The sequence below is a fragment of the Chelonoidis abingdonii genome, chromosome 4 (assembly GCF_003597395.2).
Source record: "Chelonoidis abingdonii isolate Lonesome George chromosome 4, CheloAbing_2.0, whole genome shotgun sequence".
NCBI lineage: Eukaryota > Metazoa > Chordata > Testudines > Testudinidae > Chelonoidis > Chelonoidis abingdonii.
Genome location: NC_133772.1, coordinates 125,324,696 through 125,349,741, shown reverse-complemented (window position 1 = coordinate 125,349,741; position 25,046 = coordinate 125,324,696). Strand labels below are relative to the sequence as shown.

Below are 25,046 nucleotides of genomic sequence, written 5' to 3'. Positions count from 1 at the left end.
CGACAAGTCATCAAGTCCATCTGCACTGGGTCAGAATCAAGTAAATCTGTGCATTAGCAGCTTCCCTAACGTGTTTGTCCAACATGTTCTTAAAACCTCCAGTGATGGGGATTCCACAACCTCACTTGGAAACTGATTCCGGTGCCTTATAGTTAGAAAGTTTTCCTAATCTCTAACCAAATGTCCCATGCTGCAGATTAAAGCCATTACTTCCTGTCCTACTTCAACGGACACGGAGAACAATGATCACAGTCCTCTTTATAACAGCCCTTAATATATTTGAGTTCGCATCCAGTGCCCCTTCAGTCTTCTTTTCTCAAGACTAAATATATCCACTTTTTTTAAACTTTCCTCACAGGTCAGGTTTTCTAAACCTTTTATTGTTTTTGTTGCTCTCCTCTGGATTCTCTCTCGTTTGTCCACATCTTTCCTAAAGTTTGGTGCCCACAACTGGACACAGGACTCCAGCTGACGCCTCACCATATTTTATGTCCACAGAGTCCAAACAATGCCAGTGAATTAAAAAAAAAAAAAGGCGACTAGGCTCACCAAAATTCAAATACACTACGAGGAGCTAATAAATCTAGACATTACATTACAACACATTGCAAGCTGCTAATGCACATCTTCAGAGTAGAGCAATAAAACTGACAAGTGTCATTTAAAACAAATAACTTCTATCATTAAATGCTTTTATTTCTCTTCAATTATAAAATAAACATTGCAAAAAATAACTCTTTTTTCCAGAAACATGCAAGTACTGCATTATCCTAAGTTTTATTTTGAGTAAATTAATCATTCATTATTTCACATGGTAAAAACTAACCACACACACATGCATTCACAAATTAGATCATCTTTATCATACACCAATAGATTTAAAAAACAGATATTTTCTGATATCAATATAGTTATGCTGATTGCATTTTGAAATAGAGAAGCTGACAATAGCTTCATACAATATCTCTCAAGTATTGGCATAAATAGAACTTTTTAAATAGAACTGCATGTTTTTCACAGGCAAATTTTGATAGAAACATTAATACAAACAAATGTTGACAAAGCTAAAGCATGATAGCTTGGAATAACAGTTAATTAAAAACTAGATTCATCATTTTAAAATTATTAGGTAAAGAGAAAATACAGTCTGAAATACTAAAAATGAAACAATGTATTTATACAACAAAATTGTCCTATGAAACAAAAGAAATAATTCTGATATTGTTTGGAGGTATTTGCTCTTAACATTTTTGGAAAACTTGTAAAGGATTTGTATAAACTTGAGTTAGTATTTGTAGTGATACCACATCCCAATTCACAGCACAATCTTATTTCAGTTTATGCTTCAAGACAGCTTCTTAGTGGTACTTCTGGATTTTAGTTTAAATTGAGTTTGAAGAGTCCTTAAAAGGTGAAATTAATTTCTTGGTTAAACCCATATACAGAACAATTTCAGCTATTTTTTTCTTCCATAACAAATGGATGTCAGGAACGGCTAAAACCCTAAATAAGTACATTTAAGTAGGACATTTGCATCCTAAATCCAAGAATCTGAACTACAAAGGCATAATTGAAGAACAAAAACCCTATCTCTTTAGCTGCAGCAGTTAAAGCACATAGCTAAAGTTACATTTCATTAACACTTCACTACAACATTGGAATTCTGCAACCATTACATTATTTATATGGAGTTATTTTACAACTTAGGAATTTGCTTAAAAGATAGGTTTTAACATTGCAAGATGCACTAAGTTTCTCCTGTCCAGTCATCAGATTCCCCAGCTGTAGCTCCAACCTTTGTTATCACAAAATCACTTTGCCTCCAGCAGTCTTTGGTGTGCTTCCTTTTCTGTCAGACGATCTAAGAGTTTGATTTTCTGTTTTTTCTTTATACAAAAGAAGAAACATATGTAAAAATTATTGTTGATACATTCAAGCATTCAGTAAGATCTTCATACTAAAGTGCCATTAAATGAAGCATATCTGATAAGCAGGGGCTACTTGTAAACACACCTTAGAAAAAAAAGTCAATTCACTCATAATTTAGGATATATTTCATAGGGAGTACTTTTTAAGTAAGTCTGCTCCAGAAGGCTTAAGTTAGGTTGGTAAAATTTGTAACACACCTAGGGAATGATATAGCTAGTGGTTAAAGATCTCCTGGGTTTTATTTCTGGTTCTGCCACTGATTTCAACATGTGAATCGGGCAAGTCACAACTTATCATTTCCTTTGTTTACCCATCTGTAAAATACTACTTGCCAACTTCATAAAAGCGTTGTGAGGCTCAATTCATCAATACATGTAAAGCACAGAGATCTTTGGAAGAGCAACACTTAATTTCAGAGCTCTGTGCAAACACTGATTCTTGGTACTCCATCATATCAAAATGCATTTCTCTCTATCAAAGATGTAATTAGGACATTCTAATATATAGACACCAAGATATTCATTTACTACATTTTATTAGAGGGGAAACAGGACCCAAACCAACTCTGATTGCCATTTATTTTAATACCGCCATTAACTATAAATGGGAGTAGGATAACATTGATTAGAAAAAGATGGTTACTCACCTTTGTAACTGTTGTTCTTCGAGATGTGTTGCTCATATCCATTCCAATCAGGTGTGCGCGCGCTGCATGCATGTTCGTCAGAAGATTTTTACCCTAGCAACACTCGGTGGGTCAGCTGCGTCACTCCCTAGAGTGGCGCCGCCATGGCGCCGGATATATACCCCTGCCGACCCAACGGCCCTTCAGTTCCTTCTTGCTGGCTACTCCGACAGAGGGGAAGAAGGGCGGGTTTGGAATGGATATGAGCAACACATCTCGAAGAACAACAGTTACAAGGGTGAGTAACCATCTTTTCTTCTTCGAGTGCTTGCTCATATCAATTCCAATTAGGTGATTCCCAAGCCTTACCTAGGCGGTGGGGTCGGAGTAAGATGTTGCAGAATGCAGAACTGCTGAGCCAAAGGCTGCATCATCTCTGGACTGTTGAACCAGAGCATAATTTGAGGCAAAGGTGTGGACGGAGGACCAGGTAGCTGCGCGACATATCTCCTGATGGGTACGTGAGCCAGGAAGGCGGCAGATGAAGCCTGAGCCCTGGTAGAATGTGCGGTGAGGTGGCTCAAGGGTCGTAACAAGTACAGATGCACGCCGTCACCCAAGATGAGATCCTCTGGGAGGAGACAGGTAGGCCCTTCATTCGGTCTGCCACCGCGATGAAGAGTTGGGGCGTTTTACGAAAGGGTTTTGTCTGCTCGATATAAAATGCGAGTGCTCTACAGACGACTAGGGAGTGCAATTGTTGTTCCCGTCGTGACAAGTGTGGCTTCGGGAAGAAGACTGGAGGGAAGATATCCTGGTTGATATGAAAGGCCCGATACCACTTTAGGGAGGAAAGCTGGGTGTGGTCACAACTGCACCTTGTCCTTGTGAAACACAGTATATGGTGGGTTCACCGTGAGAGCCCTAAGCTCGAAGACTTGTCTGGCCGATGTAATGGCTACAAAGAAAGCTGTCTTCCAGGACAAGTATAGTAGCGAGCAGGTTACTAACGGCTCGATAGGGGCAGACATGAGTCTGATTAGAACCAGGCTGAGGTCCCAGGTTGGGATGGGACAGCATACTTGGGGGTATAGGCGGACCAAGCCCTTGAGGAACCTAGAAACTATAAAGTGTGAGAACACGGAGTGGCCACCTTCCCCTGGGTGGAAGGTAGAGATGGCCGCAAATTGTACCCTCAATGATGATACCACTAGACCCTGTTGTTTGAGAGACCAGAGGTAGTCCAAGATGGTGGGGATTGAGACCTCGGTGGAAGTAACAATATGCGTTTCGCTCCAGCAGGAGAAACGCTTCCACTTGGCCAGATACGTTAACCGAGTGGAAGGTTTCCTGCTACCCGGGAGTACTTGTTGTACTGAGGCAGAGCAACATAACTCGGACTGGCTTAACCACGCAGCAGCCATGCTGTGAGGTGAAGGGACTGCAGGTCTGGGTGGTGAAGTCTGCTGTGGTCCTGAGTTATGAGGTCTGGGCGAAGAGGCAGGGTAACTGGGTTGGCTATCGACAGGTCGAGCAGCATGGTGTACTAGTGCTGCCTGGGCCATGCTGAAGCAATCATGATTAGGCGAGCTCTGTTCCTGTGGAGCTTTATCAGGAACCTGTGAACCAGCGGGAACGGTGAAAAGGTGTAAAGCAGTTGGCTAGTCCACGGCATCAGGAAAGCGTCCGAGATCGAGCCTTGGGAGAGGCCTTGGAAGGAGCAGAACATCTGGCATTTCCTGTTCTCGCGGTAAGCGAAGAGGTCTATATGGGGAAAGCCCCACTTCCGGAAAACAGAATGAATAATGTCCGTACGAATCGACCACTCGTGAGACAGGAAGGATCTGCTGAGTCGATCCGCCAGAGTGTTCCGAACCCCTGGGAGAAAAGACGCTACCAGGTCTATCGAGAGGGCTATACAGAAGTCCCAAAGCTGGATGGCTTCCTGACAAAGGGGGGAGGACCATGTCCCTCCCTGCTTGTTTATGTAATACAAGGCCGTTGTGTTGTCTGTGAACACTGAGACACAATAGCCTTGCAAATGCTGTTGAAATGCATGGCATGCAAGGCGGACTGCTCTCAGCTCTCGGACATTGATGTGCAAGGCCAGCTCCTGAGATGACCAAAGGCCTTGAGTGCGAAGATGCCTGAGGTGAGCACTCCAGTCGAGAGATGACGTGTTCGTCATCAGGACATAGAAGGCTGAGGTGGATGGAATGGCATCGCTGCACACACCAGGGAGGGCATCAACCACCAGTCGAGGGAGCCCAGGATGCTCGGGGGAATCGTGACTATTATGTCTACAGTGTCTCTGCCCGGGTGGTATACCAAGGTGAGCCAAGATTGGAGGGGACGGGGGCGTAGCCTGCCGTGTTTGGTCATGAACATGCAGGCAACCATGTGATCCAGGAGACCGAGAGAAGTGCGAGCCGAAGTTGTCGGGAAGTTCTGTAGGCCTCGGATAATTGTTACCATCACCTGAAACCGAGGCTGTGGTAAGCAGGCTCTGGCGAGATGGGAGTCCAGGACGGCCCCAATGAAGTCTATCCTCTGGTTGTGAACCAGAGTGGATTTCTCTGTGTTAATCATCAGGCCTAGACTCATGAATAGGTCCTTGACGATGTCCACATAATAAGTGACATGCGCCTCGGAGGTCCCTTGAATGAGCCAATCATCAAGATACGGAAAAACGAGTACCTGACGGCGGCGGAGGAAGGTGGCGACTACAGCCATGCACTTTGTGAATACTCTTGGGGCTGTAGAGATGCCGAACGGAAGGACCGTAAACTGGAAATGTTGATGGTTGGCTACAAACCGGAGGTATCGTGTGTGTGGAGGATAGATGGCGGTGTGAAAATACGTGTCCTTCTTATCGAGGGCGGCATACCAGTCTCCGGGATCCAGGGATGGGATGATGGTCCCCAGGGATACCATGCGGAACTTCATGATAAAGTTGAACTTGTTGAATTCTCGCAGGTCCAGGATAGGTCTGAGACCTCCCTTCGCCTTGGGGATTAGGAAATAGCGGGAGTAGAACCCCTTGCCCCTTTCATCCTTTGGTATCTCCTCTATGGCTCCCATGGCAAGGAGCATCTGCACCTCTTGTAAGAGGAGTTGCTCGTGACAGGGGTCCCTGAAGAGGGACGAGAATGGGGGGTAGGAAGGGAGAGGCGAAATAAACTGGAGGTGGTACCCAACTTCCACCGTGCGTAGGACCCAACGATCCGAAGTTAGCTGGGACCACGCAGGGAGGAAAAAGGAGAGGCCATTGTAAAAGGGAGGGAAAGGGTCCTGGAAAGTCACTGGCACGCCATCCTCGGGTGCACCTTCAAAAGTTTGGCTTTGGCCCCGTAGGTGGCTTAGAGGGGCCCTGATTTTGGCCCCCCTGGGGTCCTGACTGCCGTCTACGACCGGCTCGACCACGCCTTCTGCCAAAGTCCTGCCTCTGTCTAGGCGGAGGATAAGGGCGGTGAGGCTGGTGGAGGAAAGACCGGCGTTGAGTCACCGGCGTGTGCATGCCGAGAGAGTGCATAATGACCCTGTTGTCCTTCAGGCTTTGCAGCCCAGGGTCAGTCTTTTCAGAAAAGAGGTCTTGACCATCAAAGGGCAAGTCCTGCATGGTATGCTGTAGTTCTGGCGGGAGGCCTGACACTTGAAGCCATGAAATGCGTCTCATGGCAACTTCCGAGGCCAGAGGGGGCTGCAGAGTCTGCTGCATCCAGCGAGGCCTGGAGGGAAGTCCTCACCACTTTCTATCCCTCCTCCAAGAGGGCAGCAAACTCTTGACGGGAGTCTTGAGGGACTAACTCCGTAAACTTGCCCACCGCCACCCAGGTGTTGTAGTTGTACCAGCTAAGTAGGGCTTGCTGGTTTGCCACCCGAAGTTGGAGGGCCCCTGCAGAGTATACCTTACGGCCCAGTAAGTCCATGCGTTTAGCCCCTTCGATTTTGGAGCCGGAGCTTGCTGGCCATGGCGTTCCCTCTCATTGATAGACTGTACAACAAGGGAGCAGGGAGGAGGATGGACATACAGATACTCGTACCCCTTAGAGGGCACCATGTACTTGCGCTCAACTCCCCTGGCAGTGGGTGGAATAGAGGCTGGAGACTGCCAGATGGTATCAGTATTGGCCTGGATCGTTCGGATGAATGGTAAGCCACTTTTGTGGGGGTGTCAGCCGACAGAATATCCACCACTGGGTCCTCTATCTACGGCACCTCCTCTACCTGGAGATTCATATTGAGAGCCACTTGTCTCAGAAGGTCCTGACGGACTCTCAGGTCAATTGGAGGAGGGTCCATGGAGGATGTCCCCATCACTGCCTCATCAGGAGAGGAGGAAGAGGAGAGGCCAGGGACAAGTGGGTCTTGTCTGGACTCCTGCTCTTGGACGACCTCCGGCTCCAGTGGAATCTGGGAGTCTGGTGGCCGAACAGGCACTTCCTCCGTACCGGTAGGAGGGGGGTGGCTGATAGTCGCCTCTGGCACCCGGTGCTCCAATGGAGCAGAGCGAGATGGGACTGGAGGTACACCTTGGGCCTGGTGGTATGCCCAAGGTGTCCAGAATGACCACTGATGGGGGCCTTGATCTTGGGTCTGGGTCTCCTAAAAGATTCTGGCAGGCACATCGGAGTCACGGTCCTGTGCATATGAACTGTCCACATGAGAGGACACCGATGCATGTCAGGATGGCCAAGGAGGGGCTAAAAACCCCTGGGAAGAGTCTCCCTCTATGACTGATTTCGCTCTGTGCGGCATGGGGGATCGGTACCGGGAGCCATACCAGTACCGGGAACGAGATCGGGACCAACGACCGAAGCAGTGCCGGGAGGTCAACCGGGATCTCGAAGCTCAGCGTCTGGAGTGGCTATGAGAGTCACAGTGCCTGGAGCGGTGCCAGGATCTGGATCGGTGCCGAGAGTACTGGGCCAGCGAATGCGATGCTGATCGGTGCGGCGAGTGCGACCAGTGCCAAGAGGGGATTGGTGTCGGGACTGTGATCGGTGTCGGGACCGGGATCGATGATGGGACCAAGATTGCCGGCGGAATCGTGATTGTGAGCGGTGCCGCTCTGCGGTGCCGACAGAGGGTGGTCTCATCAAGGCCAGCTTGCCTACCAATTGTATGACCCGCACCGGTAGTGCCGGGGGTTGAGGTAGGGCAGACTCTGTCATCACGATCAGCTCCCTTGCCGTGGAAAATGTCTCCGGCGTGGAGGCAACAGTGAGCTCAACCACGGCTCTTGCCGGGGTGCTTTCAGGTACCAGACTCGACGGCCCTTGCGGGACCGGAATTGATGGTGCCAACGTTGTCAGTGCCACGGCAGGTGTAGGTGCCGGGCGGTCCGATCTAGCCGGGTGCTCTGGCTGCGGTGCAGGTGCCACGGAAGCAATGTGAGTCTTTTTTCTCTTCACCTGCAGGGAGAGAGAACAGTGCCGAGCAGACGTCGGTGCCGGCGAAGGTCAGTGCCGAGAAGCCTTAGCAGTACCGGTGCGATCTGGTGCTGAAGAAGAGCTTCTGCCCGTGGACTGACCAGCGCTCGGTGCCGAGGGCAGAGGAGTAAGAGCTACCTCCATCAGGAGCTGTTTGAGACGAAAGTCCAGCTCTTTTTTCGTCCTCGGCTTGAAGGCCTTGCAGATCCGGCACTTATCGGCGAGGTGGGATTCCCCGTGGCACTTAAGGCAGGAGTCGTGGAGATCTCCTGTTGGCATCGGCTTGTGACAGGCCAAGCACGGTTTGAAACCCGGTGAACCAGGCATGGGCCCCAGCACCGGATGCGGGGAAGGGGCTAATCCCTGAACCCCTCTTAACTATATACATTAACAACGTTATAAAAACAAATAAGAATTAACTGCAACTATAGAAATTTCACCTATATACACAAGAATAACAAGAGAACTACGAGTAGCTAGGGAAATGGAGATCAGCTAAGCTGCGCTCCACTGTTCCAATGACCGACACGGGAGGTAAGAATGAACGGAAGGGCCGTTGGGTCGGCCGGGTTATATATCCGGCGCCATGGCGGCGCCACTCTAGGGGGTGACCCAGCCAACCCACCGAGTGTTGCTAGGGTAAAAATCTTCTGATGAAAGTGCACGCGGCGCGCGCACACCTAATTGGAATCGATATGAGCAAGCACTCGAAGAAGAAGTAATGTAACCTGCTCAAGGCCATACAGAAAGTCAGTGGCAGAAAGGGGGCAGAAGTCAGGAGCTCCTGACTCTCAGCCTTGTGCTCAACCCATTAAACAGTGTTATTCCTCTGAAAGGATGATAGATACTATATAAAGTTATGTATGCAAACCAATATTATTATGGGTTCATACACCAATATCTATGGCCTGAAAACTGGTTACTGAGATTTTGGTGAAGTCCAGGCCCCTTTGACATTAATGAGAGCTTTGTTATTGACTTCAATGGGCAAGGATTTCACCCCTGCTCTTTAGGAGCCTGACTCTAAACCACTGAAGTGAGTGCAAAATTCTCATTATCTGTATGCACATGTACTATAGTAAAACAATTTCTTAAATTGTCTTTCTGTCAGGCCAACATTTTTATTGAATCATCTATAGAGCACAGACAGATATTTATTTTCTTTCCTGTATTTGAAGCCATTATTATGTTATATTAAAATAATGAAAATGCTTATGCTACAAGAAAATTTATAAAATCCTCAAAAATGAGGAAATACACATATGAAAACAATAAAACTAATCATAATAGTATATGATTGGATTCTTATACCATTCCTAACATTTATGATTCATGTCAATATCTATTCTAGGATGACTCATAATCTAATATTGTCTATTCGCTAGTAACAATCAGATCTACACACACTTTTCTCTGAAAATTGACTTAAGAGAGGTCTCTTGTGGGCTGTAGCATTTAATTGATGTTCTTTGGGATTCTTCCACACTCCAAAATATACTTAAATTCAGAACCTTATATCTTCTATGATTAAGACATCATAGATACAAGAGGAGGCATCTTCAGCACAATAATCAACTCATGTAATTTCTACTGCCTGAAAACTATCTAAGGGCCCAATCAAATCACACTAAAGTTAATGAGTGTCTTTCTACTAACTACTGTGAGAACTGGATAAGGATTTAAATTAGATTAATTTAAGATGTGTAAATTATTCCAAGAATGAGATGGATCATTTTTCTCTATGTTCATTTCTGATGTGGGCCCAAGAGGGATCTGAGCTCCAACATAAGTTTCTAAACATACATTTGCTAATGTAAAAATACCAATGCAAATTTCTGCACCCAAGTACCTCATGTGGATATTAGAAAGCCCCTTGACTAATGTGGCTCCATTTACAAATCATAAAAATGATTCACTCACATTTCTGGTCATGCTACCAGTGAACTTCTATTCATTTGCCTCAGAGAGTTGCCTCAAAAGTTGGACACCCTTGTGTATATGTATTGAGAGAAAGTCTGATTACTTGATCATATACTATTATTTCCATAGTTCCCCTGCCTCATTCAGTGCACAGGATGGATGGTGCTCACTTAAGGATAAGCTATTCAATAGTTTATTTTATACTTGTTCAATGTGTGACCTTATGCCTTCATTACTGCACACTATTCAAATCCTGCTCTGAAGACTGAACTATTAATTTCCTCATGAGATTTGCTATGGCACTCTTCATTATAATATCTGAATGTTTCTCAAACATTAATTTATCTTCACAATCCCTCTTTGAGAGGAGAGAGTATTGTTTTCCTCATTTTACAGACGGGCCGCAGAGAGATTAAAGTAAAAAGTATCCACTAATTTTGGATGCCCAAGTTGAGACATCTAGGACCTGATTTTTTCAGAGCACTTACCATTACATAGCACTTTCTATATTCAAAGCATTGATTTCAGTTGCAGCAGTGAGTAAACAACATTTCTCCAAATCAGACCCAAAAGGATATGTCTACACTGCAATAAGACACCACAGCTAGCCTGTGCTAGCTGACTCGGGCTTGTGGGAGGGGCTGTTTAATTGCAGCATAAATATTATAGCTCAGGCCTGAGCTCTAGGACCTTCCCATCCTGCAGGGACCTAGAGCCGAGGCATCAGCCTGAGCCCAGATGTCTACACTGCAATTAAACAGCCCTGCAGCTAGAACCCCGCGAGCCTAAGTCAGCTGGCACAGGCAAGCCATGGGTTATTAATTACAGTGTAGACATACCAATAGTCTCAAGTCAGGCACCCAGAAAATGAGGAACACGTAATTAGTGTCTATCTGTGAAAAGTGTGGTTGAAGAGACATGCCTAGCATCACACAGGAACTCTGTGGCAGAGGCAGGGATAGAATACAGTTTTCCAGGGCAGCATTCAACTGCCTTAACTGTGAGACCCACTTTCTTCTCTTCCTGCAGTCCCCTGCCTTATTTATAAAACCTTCCAGCTTGTGCAACAAATGAGCTTAGGGTCCTATAAACAGCCTCCTTCACTGCAGAAACCTGACTTACTCCCAGGGACAGGCAACCTTGATTCTGTCACTTCCTAATCGTTTCAGTCCTTCACCTGCAACCTGAATAATGTTTTGAACATAGTTTTGTTTCTGTAATTTTCTAGGTTTAAAAAAAAAAAACCCCGAAAAAACAGAAATTTCATCATGTGGCATCATGCTGATACCCATCAGCAGATTTGCTCTTAGTTCAGGTGACCATACCCAGACCTATCATGGCCCATAGCACCCCAGAACTGAAACTGCAAGGAAAACTTCTGTTCAGTCTTGGGTTAGAAAATGCCAAATGTGGATGGAATCACTGGGACATTTAGTTGCTTGTGCGAACTGTAATTTTTGAAAGACTTGTAACTTGGCCAAATATGAGCAGATTTTCACAGGCAAGGAAAAAGGTACATTTCTGACACAAAGACCATGCCCCTTGTCCAACGTCAAGCCCCTGCTCCAATGCATAGGAGCATTAGAGTGTCAAAGTAAAAGGTGGCCAGAATTTTTTAACATGGACAAAACAATATATCTTCCTCTAATCTCCTTCTCTGAAACAGCTGCACTATTTTGGCTGAAATTAAAATCAGCCTGAGGCACAGAGCTAGCATGGAAAATTTCAAGCCAAAGAGTTAGTCTAGCAAAGTTGTAAGAAACTGAAATCAGAGTTTTATAATGCGAAGTGTCAGCAAACTTTAATAATAGGTGTTTCTGCTAGCTCGACCTATAATAAACAAAACACTTCACTGTGAAACTGATAGGGTGGGTTGCTACACACACAGAGCATATTTAAGGAGCTTAACTTAACAGCTAGTAATTGTAGACGTTTGGTGTAGCAGTTGGTTGTGCTGGAAGAGGAGGCAGAATAAATGACAGTTTTTGGTGCATGCTAATTATGGTAATGATACTGTGTGTTCTTGTGGATGGAAGAGTCGAGGGTATATACTATTAGCTGGCCTTTCTTTTCTTTCATTTCTGTGGGTTTGTAGAAATATGTCAAATATAGCAATCCAAAAACTGCTTCACAATGAAGGGGTTTTTTTGTATGCATACACAAAAGGTATGAATCATGTAATACCACTTCCAATTAAGAAGATCATTATAATTTCAGGTAACAAAATGACTAGATAAGTAATTTTGTATTTGTAAACTAGAATGAAGACCTCTGAACTAGCAACACATATTTACACATAGCCAAAGTATCAGAGTATGTGATTGGTTGAAAACCAACCATACGCAAGGGAATACTGATCAACACATTACTTCCAAAAACAGATAAACACATTGGAAAGACACATTTAAGGAATAGTATGAAAAGACTTGTTCAAAGGGGAAAAATACAGTCCTAAAAATGTTTTTGAAAACTCAAAATCTGGGAATGGAAAATTGCATGCAACAGATATGGACACACACAAAAATAAACCCTGCAATTTTACAGGCTGTTCTGAGTTCCATTTGTAAAGAGCTCCCTCAAGGTGTTTATAACTATAATCAATCACTTACAAGCTCATCTTTCGTGAATGACTCTCTTTAGTCCCATTGTTCTTTTGGTCAATTGAGTTAGCTGTATTACGGGAGGAAATTGCTACGGAGGCAGTGGAAGAAAAGACAGCATTCCCACTAATATTGGTGGAACGAGTCCGGAATGAATCATCTGAAAGAAAGCAGTAGACAATTATACAGGGAATTAAATCTGAATGAAACACAGTGACAACACATCTATCAGTAGGTTGAACAGGTGAACAACATAAAATTGTCCTGTCTACAAAAAAACTTGGCTAATTTAAAAATTTTTACTAAAAAAATAATTGTGTGGTGAAGTACTGAAAAATAGCTGATAATTTATAGACTTTTTGAGAAGGTCTACAGAAAATCAATCAATTTTAATATATGAAATGTCTTAGATATTATATGTGTCTTATAGGCAGCTTTTTAAAACTGGGTCTCCCTTTCTACAAACAAAATTTGTGAATGCAAATAATTGCTAGCACAATTTATGCCATCTAGAGGTCTAATTTCTACTTTTAAAAACATTCAGTCAGGGATGTCCAAATTCATGTCTAAGTGTCTCCTACTTAAAAAAAAATTTTTTTGGAAAAATGTGTAACACAGAAAAGCAACTAAAAATGAAAAAAAAAGTATATTAGGAATTGGTCAGTGCATAAATATGAACATATTTCTCTATCTACTGAGTGCTAGGCTGTCTTTTCTGCTGGTTAATCCATAGGATTCCACCTCTAAATGCTTGCAAATTGCTAATCAACAAACTTATATAAAAAAAATTAAAAATTCAAAAAGTACAGCATTAATGGTTTTGGAGAATGAAATCCTCTTGTTTAGACCATGTTCAGGATATAGAGTAGCGGTGTAAGATCACTGTCTTTGTTTAGTCCAACCTCGAAAAAGCAACACATTCTCTCATTCCCTTTGCATGCAAAAAATCCTCAAGTGGAATCAGAACCTGGGAACACCGCAGAACAGCATATTTGAAAATGGTTAATAAAGGAATTTATTGTATTTAAAAATGATTTTATTAGCATTTTGGACAGAATGGAGTTAAGCACCTCTAGAGGTAGGGAGGAAAAGTCAGAACTTATTACTTCTAATTAAATTTCAAAGGTCCTCAGTGAAAATGGGCAACTGCTACTCTGAAACCTGGGCAACACAGGTGCCTTCTGAGGAACAAGGTGATCAAATAAAGGAAGAGCAGGTGGGTCAATATGAAATAGCTTTATTTGGTATTTTGAAATTGTCCAATAAAAATGACTATCAAAGGGAAATCAGTCAGCTTTCTGCCTGTTTGACTAGGAAGGGGTATTAGAGCAGGTCTAGCTATATCTGACATAACATTTGCAACAGGCAATTCTACCTAGACAGAATTCCAGTGCTGCTAACTCTGAGGATTTTATCTCAAGTGTCACCATTTGGATTTTTTTAAAAAGCACCCAACAGCTGGAATCGTATCATTACTTGAGAATCTCATATTTGAATTAAAAAAATGAAGTTTAGAGCCAATGAGGCTGCAGAGGAAAGTTTGACAACATTAACCTAAAGTTTCCAACACCAGAAGACAAATAAAAAGAACTCTACATTTTTTTTAATGGCCTGACTCATGATTTTTGAATGCTTAGGGTTGGCAATTCTGGAATTCCTTCTACAAGAGTTCTGCAAACCTATATTCAGGGAGTAAAATGAAGCAGGTTTAGTATATAGATGTCTCAAATGTTATGTGCCATCGACATTTTTAAACAGTCTAATGTTAACTACGTTTAGGTGAACCATTTTTTATTTGTATAGATTTTGTACTGTATAAACATTTGCCATTGGAAATATCTGTAACTACTATTTTAAAAGATCTTTGTTTTGACCACAATATTACTCAAATTAACACTTGTCTACTTGTCCATAGCCAGAGAGAAATTTAGGCTTAACGTAGTAATGACCTTTAAAGAGCATTCCATATCTGGAAACTAACCAAATTAAACTATGCAATCTAAAATAAAAAAGAGAGATTTCAAATAATAGAAAACTAATCTTTCCTGGGATTAACCCTGTTAACCATCATTTCTTGCTTTCCCTAGTCTACCAATTTTGCAGCTCTGCATCACTGGCTTGTTTACTTTTCTAACCAGTCACTTTGCGCTTTATCTTGTGCTGCCCTTTATGCCTGGAACACCCTTCCAGAATTAATTTGTAGAGACCCTATGTGATATTACTTCAAATTCTTCCCAAGTCTCATTTGGGACTACAACAGAACTGATAATGATAGTGGCCAGTAGAGATTATCGTATTTTTTTTTTTTTTTATTTGCAACCTGATAGTTATCAGATGGCCAGTTTAGGTAACTAGGTGTTGCTATTAGTGTTCCTCTCCTGCTCTTTTCCTTTTGTCAATTATAATCCTATTGTTTTAAAGTAGAGAGTCTGTCTTTTAGTAGGTGTTGATACAATATCTAGCACAATGGAGCCCTGATCTTCTCCAGGGTCTCTAGGAGCTACTTTGATACATATAACAATAACAACACTTACCACTAAATGGTAGCATAGAACTCTTTCCTACTCCTGGTATAGAAGAAGTATATCCTGTTGCAGAACTTTTACTAGAAAAATAATTAGGTGATAAATTACCTATTGCACATTAAACTAAGTAAGTCACAAGCAGTGTTTCTGGGTCTTCAAATGTTTGCCATTTATAAAATCAGATTTGTATTAAAATTATATTTTTTCACCCAAATACAAAAAATTCACACCCTTCCCAATTATAAGAAACCACTGATTTAGACCATTATTTAACAAGTGGTGCAAGTAGAAATCATTTTTTGCCAGTATGTTGCACTTATGGGAGGGACACAAAGGGGGCGGGGGCATGTGACCTCCTCACGTGCCCCTCTACTTAGTTCCTCCCCCCCACCAGCCCAGGGCCCCTGTGCTCTTCCAGTCCCCTTCCCATGATCCACATTCATCCCACGTTACCTGGGGGTGGGGGCTCTGTCCTCCTCTCGCTGCACTGGAGACTTCTGTACAGATCCCAGGCAGGAGGACTCAGGAGATGCAGCTGCATGGAAGGGCTGGGGGACAGGCTGAGGGTTGTACAGCTGCGCTGAAGGAGCTGCCAGCATGGGGCTGCTCAGCAGCTCCACATTCTGTTCCTTTCACCATTGTGGTTCCCAGGAGATCAGGTGAAAGGAGCAGCGGTGAAAGGAGCAGAAGAACATGGTGGCCCCATGCTGACAGCTCCTCCAGCGCGGCTGCTGTACCATCCCAGACCCTGCCCCCAGCCCTTCCACACAGCTACGTCTCAGGAGTCCTCCTGCCTGGGGTCTGTGCAGCAACCCCACCAGAGGACAGGGCTGGGGGGCGCGGGTGGGGCTGGAGATGGTACAGATGTGCCAGAGGAGCTGCCAGTGTGGGGCCATGCAGTGGCCCCATGTTCTACTCCTTTCACCGCTGCAGTTCCCAGGATAGCCCTGCAGCTCAGTGCTCTCCTGGGAGCCGCAGCAGCGACCCCACACCACCAGCTTCTCTGGCATGGCCAGCCCTGTCCTCCGGTGGGGCTGCCATACAGACCCCAGGCAGGAAGACTCAGGAGACGCAGCTACATAGAAGGGCTGGGGCGGGCTACTCCCGTGTGTTTCCAGTATGCCACACCAGCTATAAATATCTTACTGGTACAATGTACTGGACTGTACTACTGTATTTGCACCACTGTTAGGCACGCACCTAACATTAAGCACATGAGCAGCCCTACTGACTCGTGCTTAAAGTTAGGCATGCACTAAAGAATACTGCTGACCTAATGCCTTAAGCATTTACTACATCTGCACAGAAGTCTGGCATGTTGTCCATGCAGGGGCATGGCACAATAAAAGGAGTGAGGGTGTCTGCATAAAGTGGATAGCAATTGCTGCAAAAAGAGTATTCATTGTGCCATTGTCCTGGATGGAAATAGCCAGATGGAAAACATATCCTGAAGTGTTTTGCAAATGAGAGTGGTGTGATTTGGCCAAAAGCAGGTATGCAATAGGTACAAACCAGTATTAGGTGATAATGGATAATATACCCCATAGGTTATTCAGAGTTCTGAGATGGGACAGGTTATGTCCTGCTTTGCACAGCCAGAAGATGGCTTGGGGTGTTACACCCTAGAATTCAGGAGTACATTTTAGAGTGTATATTCTCCATGTTTTGGAGAATACATATATATTTTTATAAGGGGTAGCCAGAATTTGACCTTAGGAGTGGAATCTATTTGAAGAAAACATACTTAGAACACTTGTCTATGTTGCCATATTTTGGATGCAGTGCTTGCGTACTGAAAGAATGGCTTCGAACCAACTTAGATTTCTTCCCTTCTTTGCCTGAAACAAATAAGCAGCAAATACATTTAAAGTGCAGAAATTATTGCAGTTTGTCTTTTATCAGTAGTAAGAATGTCTATTTACATTACTTTTTCTTAGTCTAAGCTAATTAAAGGAGCTGGAAGATAATACAGCAATAAATCTCATTTATATCACCCCTCATAAACTACCAAACAACAATCAAGAAAATATTTAAGTGTAAAAAGACCACGTGTTCTCTAACTGCAGTGCTTTCTTATGTGCACAACAGGCGAAAGCCTGGCCCCAGGGGAGTCAATGGTATCTTTGTCTGTTTTCAAACTTACACAGCAGAGATACAAGTATCCTATAAAATTTTTAAAGAGTTGTTTCTTACTTGTTGATGCACTTGAAGAGCTTCCAGAAACAGAAAGAGATATACTTTTTGACAAAGTTGATGATGTTTTACTGTCTCTACCTAAAACAAAGTTTATTGTAAATACTGCACACTCTGATAAATAGCCTCACTTTACATAAAGATATAAAATATTATATACATCTCTGGTATGATACTGGGGAAACCAGTAATAATACTATAATAGTATGATAGTGGTACCCTAGAAATAAGAGACAGACAGACAATTATGCTACTACCTTCTTAGCAGAAAACATTGTATTGGACATGTATTTTATTAATAAAAGCAATACTATGCTATGTAACACACCAAAACCATTTTTTATAAATTACGCTTTTTAAAGAAAAAAAAATCACAAAACAACAACAGTTCTTTACTAAATTAAACACCCACCATCATGTTTCCTAGAACAATATTATATTAACTTCATTTACCAAGAATCATCCCCCTAAAATAAAAACAAGAACCCACAAAAACAAAAAACTTACGCTTCTTTTCAAATATTTTATCACTGATACTGGTAGACCTTCCCTCATTCTGCTGCTTCTCTTTTTCTAATTGTTCCTATTATGGAAACAATTTTATAAGAATGAGAATTTACACTCGACACAGGTTGAAGGTCTCCGGTAAATGAGCATGCTCCCAACCCACTAACCTACAAATTAATTTCGTCTCTCGATTATTTGAACATAGTCCCCCTCTATCAATAACACTGTTGTGTGTTCACTAATGAATATTGGCTGGAACCCAGCAAAAACTCTGAATGATCTAGTGTGTTTTTACTGTAGTAGAGATCATAACAAAAGAGTAGGGTAACACAATGTAAAGTTGACTCAGGAAATTTGATCTTAATGTTCCCCTCCATGAAAAATGGTAATTAATTGATGCTTATTATGTTGTTTTTTACAAGGTATTGTTTTCTTTTAAAAACACATTTCTTGAAACCAAACCAAACCAAACAAAATAATTCCTCATACATGACTTCGCACAAGCTAAGTGCGAAGCTTTAAAGCATACCTGCTTTTGAATTAACCAAGCGGAGGAAGGGCTCTGAAAAATTTCTTAACAGATGAAAATTACTATTTATTCAGATTCTTACAACTCAAAAGCGTCTTGATTTTAATTAAACTATTTCAAAAAGATGCGTATAGGCTGAGATCAAACAGGAGAAATGTTAGCCAGAAAGAGGAGAAGCTGTAACACAGAAATTGGGCATTTAAAATGGAAATGCTATACCTATTGTGCAATGTGGCTACTATGATTCTAGACTACATATGGAATTTAAAAAGGTCTGGCTAATGAACAGCATGAAGATACAATACCAACATAGATGGACAATATTTAAATCCAAACTGATATAACTGGAGTTAATAAACCTCTATTGAAAGCAAGGTATTTGAACCAAATACAATAATTTCTCATATTTTAGTAAACCCATTTTCACGTCTGTACTATTAGCTAGTTTTATAACAGATAGTACACAAAATTATAGATATATGCATGAAATATCATTTCAGTCAAATTATTTCTATTAACTTCTTCAGTGTGCTTGGTGCTTTCCAAACAGAGTAAGCATAATCCTTCCCCCTCCAAGCTATGTAACATTAGCTTTGCTTTCCTGTACTACATCTCATAATACACACATCAACTGAACCTAGAAAGGTCTATTTTTTCTTTGATTTAGAGTTCCAGTTACTATCCACACAAAAAAACTTCATTAAATCATGGTCAAGATTGTTCAAGTGTAGTTCCAATTAACTAAATAATTGAAAATCAAGGAACTCACTGATTTATGCACCATTAACAACCAGATTAGTTCATACTGACCAGATGTACTCAGACTCTGCATGCAACCACACATCGAACACATCAAGTTCCTCAAAACCATGCTCAAACATACAACTTAACTCCAGCCTCAGTGAGAGAGACATTTCACCACCATCTCATATTTTTACTATACTATTGTAGAATGTGTTACTTCTAACTAAAGTGTTCTGAGGCTGGAGTTAAGCCTGAGCAATTGGATACACGAAATGCCTTTGAGGGGAGTGTGAGGCTCTGGCTTGGGGCCAGTTGGAGGTGCCAGGATATGCCTGGGGTAGTAATATGGGACTGCCAAGGTGTGTTTCAGGTAAGACACTGCTGGACTCTGGCCGGGGACAACCAGGAGGCATGGGAGTCTCAGTGGGGAGAGGTGCATCAGGGTGAGGACATACAAGTGTGGGGTTGTGGCAGTTGAGGGTTTGGGGCTCTGACAGAGGTAGATGCAGTCAGGAGCATGCAGCATAGCCCCACCAGGCCAAGGTCAAGCTAACATGAGCATGATATAAAGGGGAAACATGACAGGGGAGCTCGGGGAGTCTGAATTAATCTCAGTCCACAAGCACCCAAGCCCAAGCCAGCTCCTACTTTCCTGTTACAAATGTGAGAAATCTGGGTAGAGGTGGGCAGCAGGACTGAACTGAGTATAGAACTGCAAAGCAGGGGTGGGAAGGCAGCTCAGAAATTAGTTGGATAAGCCTCTTAGACATTCCTGCCCACGTACTGATCCAATCTCACCCATTGACTGAGCTCACAAGACAGCCTTGCTACCTAGATCTGGCTGGAGCTTGAGATCAGCAGAGGAAGTTGAGCAGGCCAGAGAGGCTGCCTAAGGTGTTGGTGAGTGGAGCTTGAGCTGGGGATGCCAGTGCCCAGCACAAGAGGCTCAGTGATGTCTTCAGAGAACAAAGAGGGTCAGGTATGAGGGCTCTGCAGCAGTGTTGGAAGGACAAGGTAGTATTTCCAGGTCAGTATTGAACTTGTTATGGCTCGTTTGAGAGGAGTCCTGCCACTGTGAACAAGAGGTGGTGTGCTAAAGCAGGCCCTCAGCTCTCACACACCAGACAGATCAGGGAGCAACTGGCACCTGCCTACATTGCAATTAAAAACCCACAGCTTACCCAAGCCAGCTAACTCAGGCTTGCAAGGCTCAGGTTAAAGGGCTGTTGAAATTGCAGTGTAGGCTTCCGTGCTCGGGCTGGAGCCAGGGGACTATGCTCTGTGAGGTGGGAGGATTCAAGAGCCTGGGCTGCAGCTTGAATCCAAACATCTACACTGAAGTGACACAGCCCTGCAGCCTGAGCCCCACGGGCCAGCTGTGGGTTTTTATTTGCTGTATAGACATACCCTCATTGCAGTGTAGGCATTCAGAGAGCTCACTGGCTGGAGTGTGAGCATCCAGGGATATGGTAGACTACCCAGGGGAGTGCCAGCTGCAGAGTTCTGCCAGGCTTACAGCTTCAGTGAACCACAGTAGATTCAGAAGCCAGAGCAGCAGGGAAGCAATAGCATTTATCTGACTTCTTTTCTAACACTGAGCGACTCCTGAGTGCCTACCAGCCCCTTGTGCTCCATGCAACCCACACTGAGCCTCCCCCTTGCTGGGCTGCAGCTGTCACTGGCTCCAGCCTCTTCTTTCTTATTAAGAAAGCCTACAGCAGATACACAGCCTCCTTTGGCTTTCTTGGCACACAATAAAAGTTATGACATTAGCTTTTTTGCATACTGAAGCTGAGTGCGAATTTTGAAGTATTTAGATCATTATATTACAAAAGTCTGCCAAAACATGAGGATCTCTTGGAAAATTTCATCAAGGAGTGTTGTTAAAGTGCTTAAAATTTTTTAATCTACAGGGCTTTCAAGTGTGGAATTTCTCAAAAATTCAGTCTCCTAACTGACATTGTGTAAGATAGGTAATAATTAGAGAGAGGTTTATGTTGTTTTTAGGGATTTAACCCTACTTTACAATGGAAAAGGAAATTATGTAGACCCCAGATTACCTCCATAATACACACTTCACCACACCCATACTCTGGAATCACCTTCCCAACAGCGTACATTAATATTTAGCTTTAAGCTATGAAACTATGACTGGCATATTATATTAAAAAACATACCATTTCCAACAAGAGCTGTTCTTCTCTTTCTTTCTCTTGATCCAACAAATCATTTTCATAAAACTTTTTCTGAAACTGATTAAAGTTTAAAAAAAAAAACAGTTATAGAAATAATCATATATCATGCCATACATTTTTAAATCTCACTCGCAGTGTAAAAGTTAGAAGGAACTTACAGCATCCACAGAGACTTCCATTCTGTCCAATTCTAACACCGTCTATAAAAAAAAGAAGTTAAAATAATATTTTTACCCTACGCTGTCCAATAACTCCAAGAACATGCTAAGTTTTAGCTAAAAGGGAAATGTGTCATGGTAGGAAAGCTTAAAATACTGATATTCAATACCTTCATAGAATCATAGAAGATTAAGGTTGGAAGAGACCTCAGGAAGCCATCTACTCCAACCCCCTGATCAAAGCAGGACCAACCCCAACTAAATCATCCCAGCCAGGGCTTTGTCATGCCTGGCCTTAAAAACCTCTAAGGATGGATATTCCACCACCTCCCTAGGTAACCCATTCCAGTGCTTCACTACCCTCCTAGTGAAATAATTTTTCCTAATATCCAACCTAGACCTCCACCACTGCAACTGGAAACTATTACTCCTTGTTCTGTCATCTGCACCACTGAGAACAGCCTAGTTCCATCCTCTCTGGAACTCCCCTTCAGGTAGTTGAAGGCTGCTATCAATTCCCCCCTCACTCGTCTCTTCTGCAGATTAAATAAGTCCACTTCCCACAGTGTCTCCTCACAAGTCATGTGCCCCAGCCCCCTAATCATTTTCATTGCCCTCTGCTGGACTCTCTCCAATTGGTAAACTCCTTTCTGTAGTGGGGGACCAAAACTGAATGCAATACTCCAGATGTGGCCTCACTAGTGCCGAATAGAGGGGAATAATCACTTCCCTTTATCTGCTGGCAATGCTCCTACTAATGCAGCCCAGTATGTCGTTCGCCTTCTTGGCAATAAGGGCACACTATTCACTCATATCCTGCTTCTTGTCCACTGTAATCCCCAGGTCCTTTTCTGCAGAACTGCCATTTAGCCAGTCGGTCCCCAGCCTGTGGCAGTGCATGAGATTCTTCCATCCTAAGTGCAAGATCCTGCACTTGTCCTTGTTGAACCTCATCAGATTTCTTTTGGCCCAATCCTCCAATTGGTCTAGGTCACTCTGGACCTATCCTTACTGTCCAGCATATCTCCTCTCCCCACAGTTTAGTGTCATCTGCGAACTTGCTGAGGGTGCAATCCATCCCATCATCCAGATCATTAACAAAGATGCTGAAAACCAGCCCCAGGACTGACCCCTGGGGCACTCCACTTGATACTTGTTGCCAGCTAGATATTGAGCCGTTGATCACCACCCAATGATTTAGCCAGCTTTCGATCCAGCTTATAGTCAATTCATCCAATAAATACTTTTTTAACTTGCTGGCAAGAATACTGTGGGACACCATAATAATGCTTTGCTAAAGTCAAAGTATATCAAGTCCACTACTTTCCCCATATTCACAGAGCCAGTTATCTCATCAGAGAAGGCAATCAGGTTGGTCAGGCATGACCTGCCCTTGATGAATCCATGCTGACTGTTCCTGATCACCATCCTCTCCTCCAAGTGCTTCAAAATGGATTCCTTGAGAACCTGCTCCATGATTTTTTCAGGGACTGAGGTGAGACTGTAGTTCCCTGGATTCTCCTTTTTCCCTTTTTTAAAGATGGGCACGATATTTTCCTTTTTCCAAACATCCAGGACCTCCCCCAATCATCATGAGTTTTCAAGGATAATTGCCAATGGCTCTGCAATCACATCAGCCAACTCCCTCAGCACCCTCAGATGCATTAGATCTGGACTCATGGACTTGTGCATGTCCAGCTTTTCTAAATAGTCCTTAACCTGTTCTTTCACCACTGAGGGCTGCTCACCTCCTCCCTAGACTGAGCTGCCCAGTGCAGCAGTCTGGGAGCTGACCTTGTCTGTGAAGACCAAGGCCAAAAAAGCATTGAGTACTTCAGCTTTTTCCACATCATCAGTCACTAGGTTGGCCTCTCCCATTCAGTAAGGGTCCCACATTTTCCCTGACCTTCTTCTTGTTGCTAATATACCTTAATAGGGGTAAGAATTTTTTTAAAACTGAAGAAACATTATTGTATTGTTGAGAACATAATAATGACCATACTGGGTCAGAACAATGGTCTATATCCTGTATCTTGTTTTCTGACAGTGGCCAGTGCCAGACACTTCAGAGGGAATGAACAGAATGAGGCAACTATTGAGTGATCCATGTTGTTCAGTCTCAGCTTCTGGAATATACATATTTAGGGAAACCCAGAGCATGGATTTGTGTGCCTAACCATCTTGGCTAATAACCAAGTTGATGGACCTATAGTTGATGTACCCATCCTCCATGAGTTTATATAACAAACCATATGCTGAGAAGTTAATGTTGCAATCAGAAAATACTCATAGAAGTCTGTTTTTTCACCAAATCCAACTCTGATTCACAAAGGAAGGGCTAAACTGTGCCATTTATGTATGATCTAAAGTTGGCTGCACTGTGCTAAAGAGCACAAGAGTAATGCAGACACTGTCAATACCTCTTGGGGCTCCCCTGTTAAACTAGGAGTGGGGGAGAGGTAAAGTAATTTGTGATGACCCCAGCCTTTTATGGGATGTAGCATACTCATTCTGCTGAATGACCTATATGAGGAAGCAAAGCTATATTTAATCTATACCCCACTCACGCACTCTTAGAGGGAAACAGCTGGCACGCATCCATAAAGACTGCAGTCCAGGTAGTCCTAAACTGGCTGCACTGGGAGAAGAGGGCATTTTTACTTCCTACCTCTTTCCTAAGTGGCTGTGTTGGGAATAAGTACAATCTAGCACTACGAAAATGCATCTTGTCACTGAAGAATAGAAACAATAGCAAAACATTTACACCTCAAGGATTCTTGCTCATTTTTACCAATGTGAAAGTTTCTTCCCATACCTGTATTCATACTGCTACCCTTGGAGCAGGCTGAGACAATCACTAAACAAGAAAGCCTGACTCACAGTGTCAAGCAGTTAACTGTATTTTAAGAAACCAAGAAAATATCTCTTTGTCTTAAATTCAGCAGAATATAATATCTTTCAATCTGACATTTTCTTTGATTCCAATTGTTCAAACTGACAAAAAGGATAACAGAGTCCTTGACCTCTTATCCCAACCTCAAGAGCAAAGACTGAAGCCAGGACAACAATTGTCTTAATTTGCAGTGACAGCTGCAACATAAAATGTTCCTTGATTAGAAAAATACTTACTCGTTTTACAATAGTCAAGACATCTTTATCTTTTTCCTGACACAGAAGTTTTCTTATACACAACTCTAACTGCTGAAGTAAATGTTTGTCTGTGGGGACCTTCAGAGTAGATTTCACTTTTGGCAACAAATAGCAAAGCTTCATTCTGTAAGAAAAGGAATTCATATTTAACTTCTAATGCAGATAGTGAGCAAATACTTGGTTCATTGTTTAATAAAACAGTAGCCAATTTGACTCCACTTCATATCTGCTTTTATTTTCCAGCCTAACTCTAAACTTGATTTTTATGAAGTCCTTTGACTAGGTAAGAATGAAAAGCGAAGCTGAAGAATGTGAAAAGCAACACTTAAAATGTAAGTTATTTCCAGTTCCAGGCTAAAATTCCCAAAGGCATCTAAGTGACTTCAGAGCCAGAGTCCTATTTTCAAAAAAAGTGACTTAGGAACAGATTTGAAAAAGTATTTAGGCACTTAAAGGTCTAGATAGGTGCCTGGTGGGATTCTCAAAAGCATGCAGGTGCATAACTCCCTTAAGTGTCTGGTTCTTTGGCATATAGAACC

At 42.9% G+C, this 25,046-nt stretch overlaps 1 protein-coding gene across 3 annotated transcripts in view; it reads right to left on the bottom strand.

Annotated features, from left to right (window-relative positions):
* Positions 1-705: 705 nt before the first annotated feature.
* The window catches only part of PPP4R4 (protein phosphatase 4 regulatory subunit 4), a 123,359-nt gene continuing 99,018 nt past the window's right edge, over positions 706-25,046 (bottom strand). For all 3 annotated transcript variants that reach the window (XM_075065658.1, XM_075065659.1, XM_032782911.2), the window contains 9 exons: positions 24,487-24,631; positions 21,358-21,399; positions 21,182-21,256; positions 17,732-17,807; positions 17,225-17,305; positions 16,776-16,869; positions 15,041-15,111; positions 12,516-12,666; positions 706-1,886 (listed from right to left, as the gene is read on the bottom strand). In XM_075065658.1, the coding sequence (XP_074921759.1) occupies positions 1,862-1,886; positions 12,516-12,666; positions 15,041-15,111; positions 16,776-16,869; positions 17,225-17,305; positions 17,732-17,807; positions 21,182-21,256; positions 21,358-21,399; positions 24,487-24,631 (760 nt within the window). In that variant the 3' untranslated portion in view covers positions 706-1,861. The remainder of the gene's footprint in view (positions 1,887-12,515; positions 12,667-15,040; positions 15,112-16,775; positions 16,870-17,224; positions 17,306-17,731; positions 17,808-21,181; positions 21,257-21,357; positions 21,400-24,486; positions 24,632-25,046) is intronic.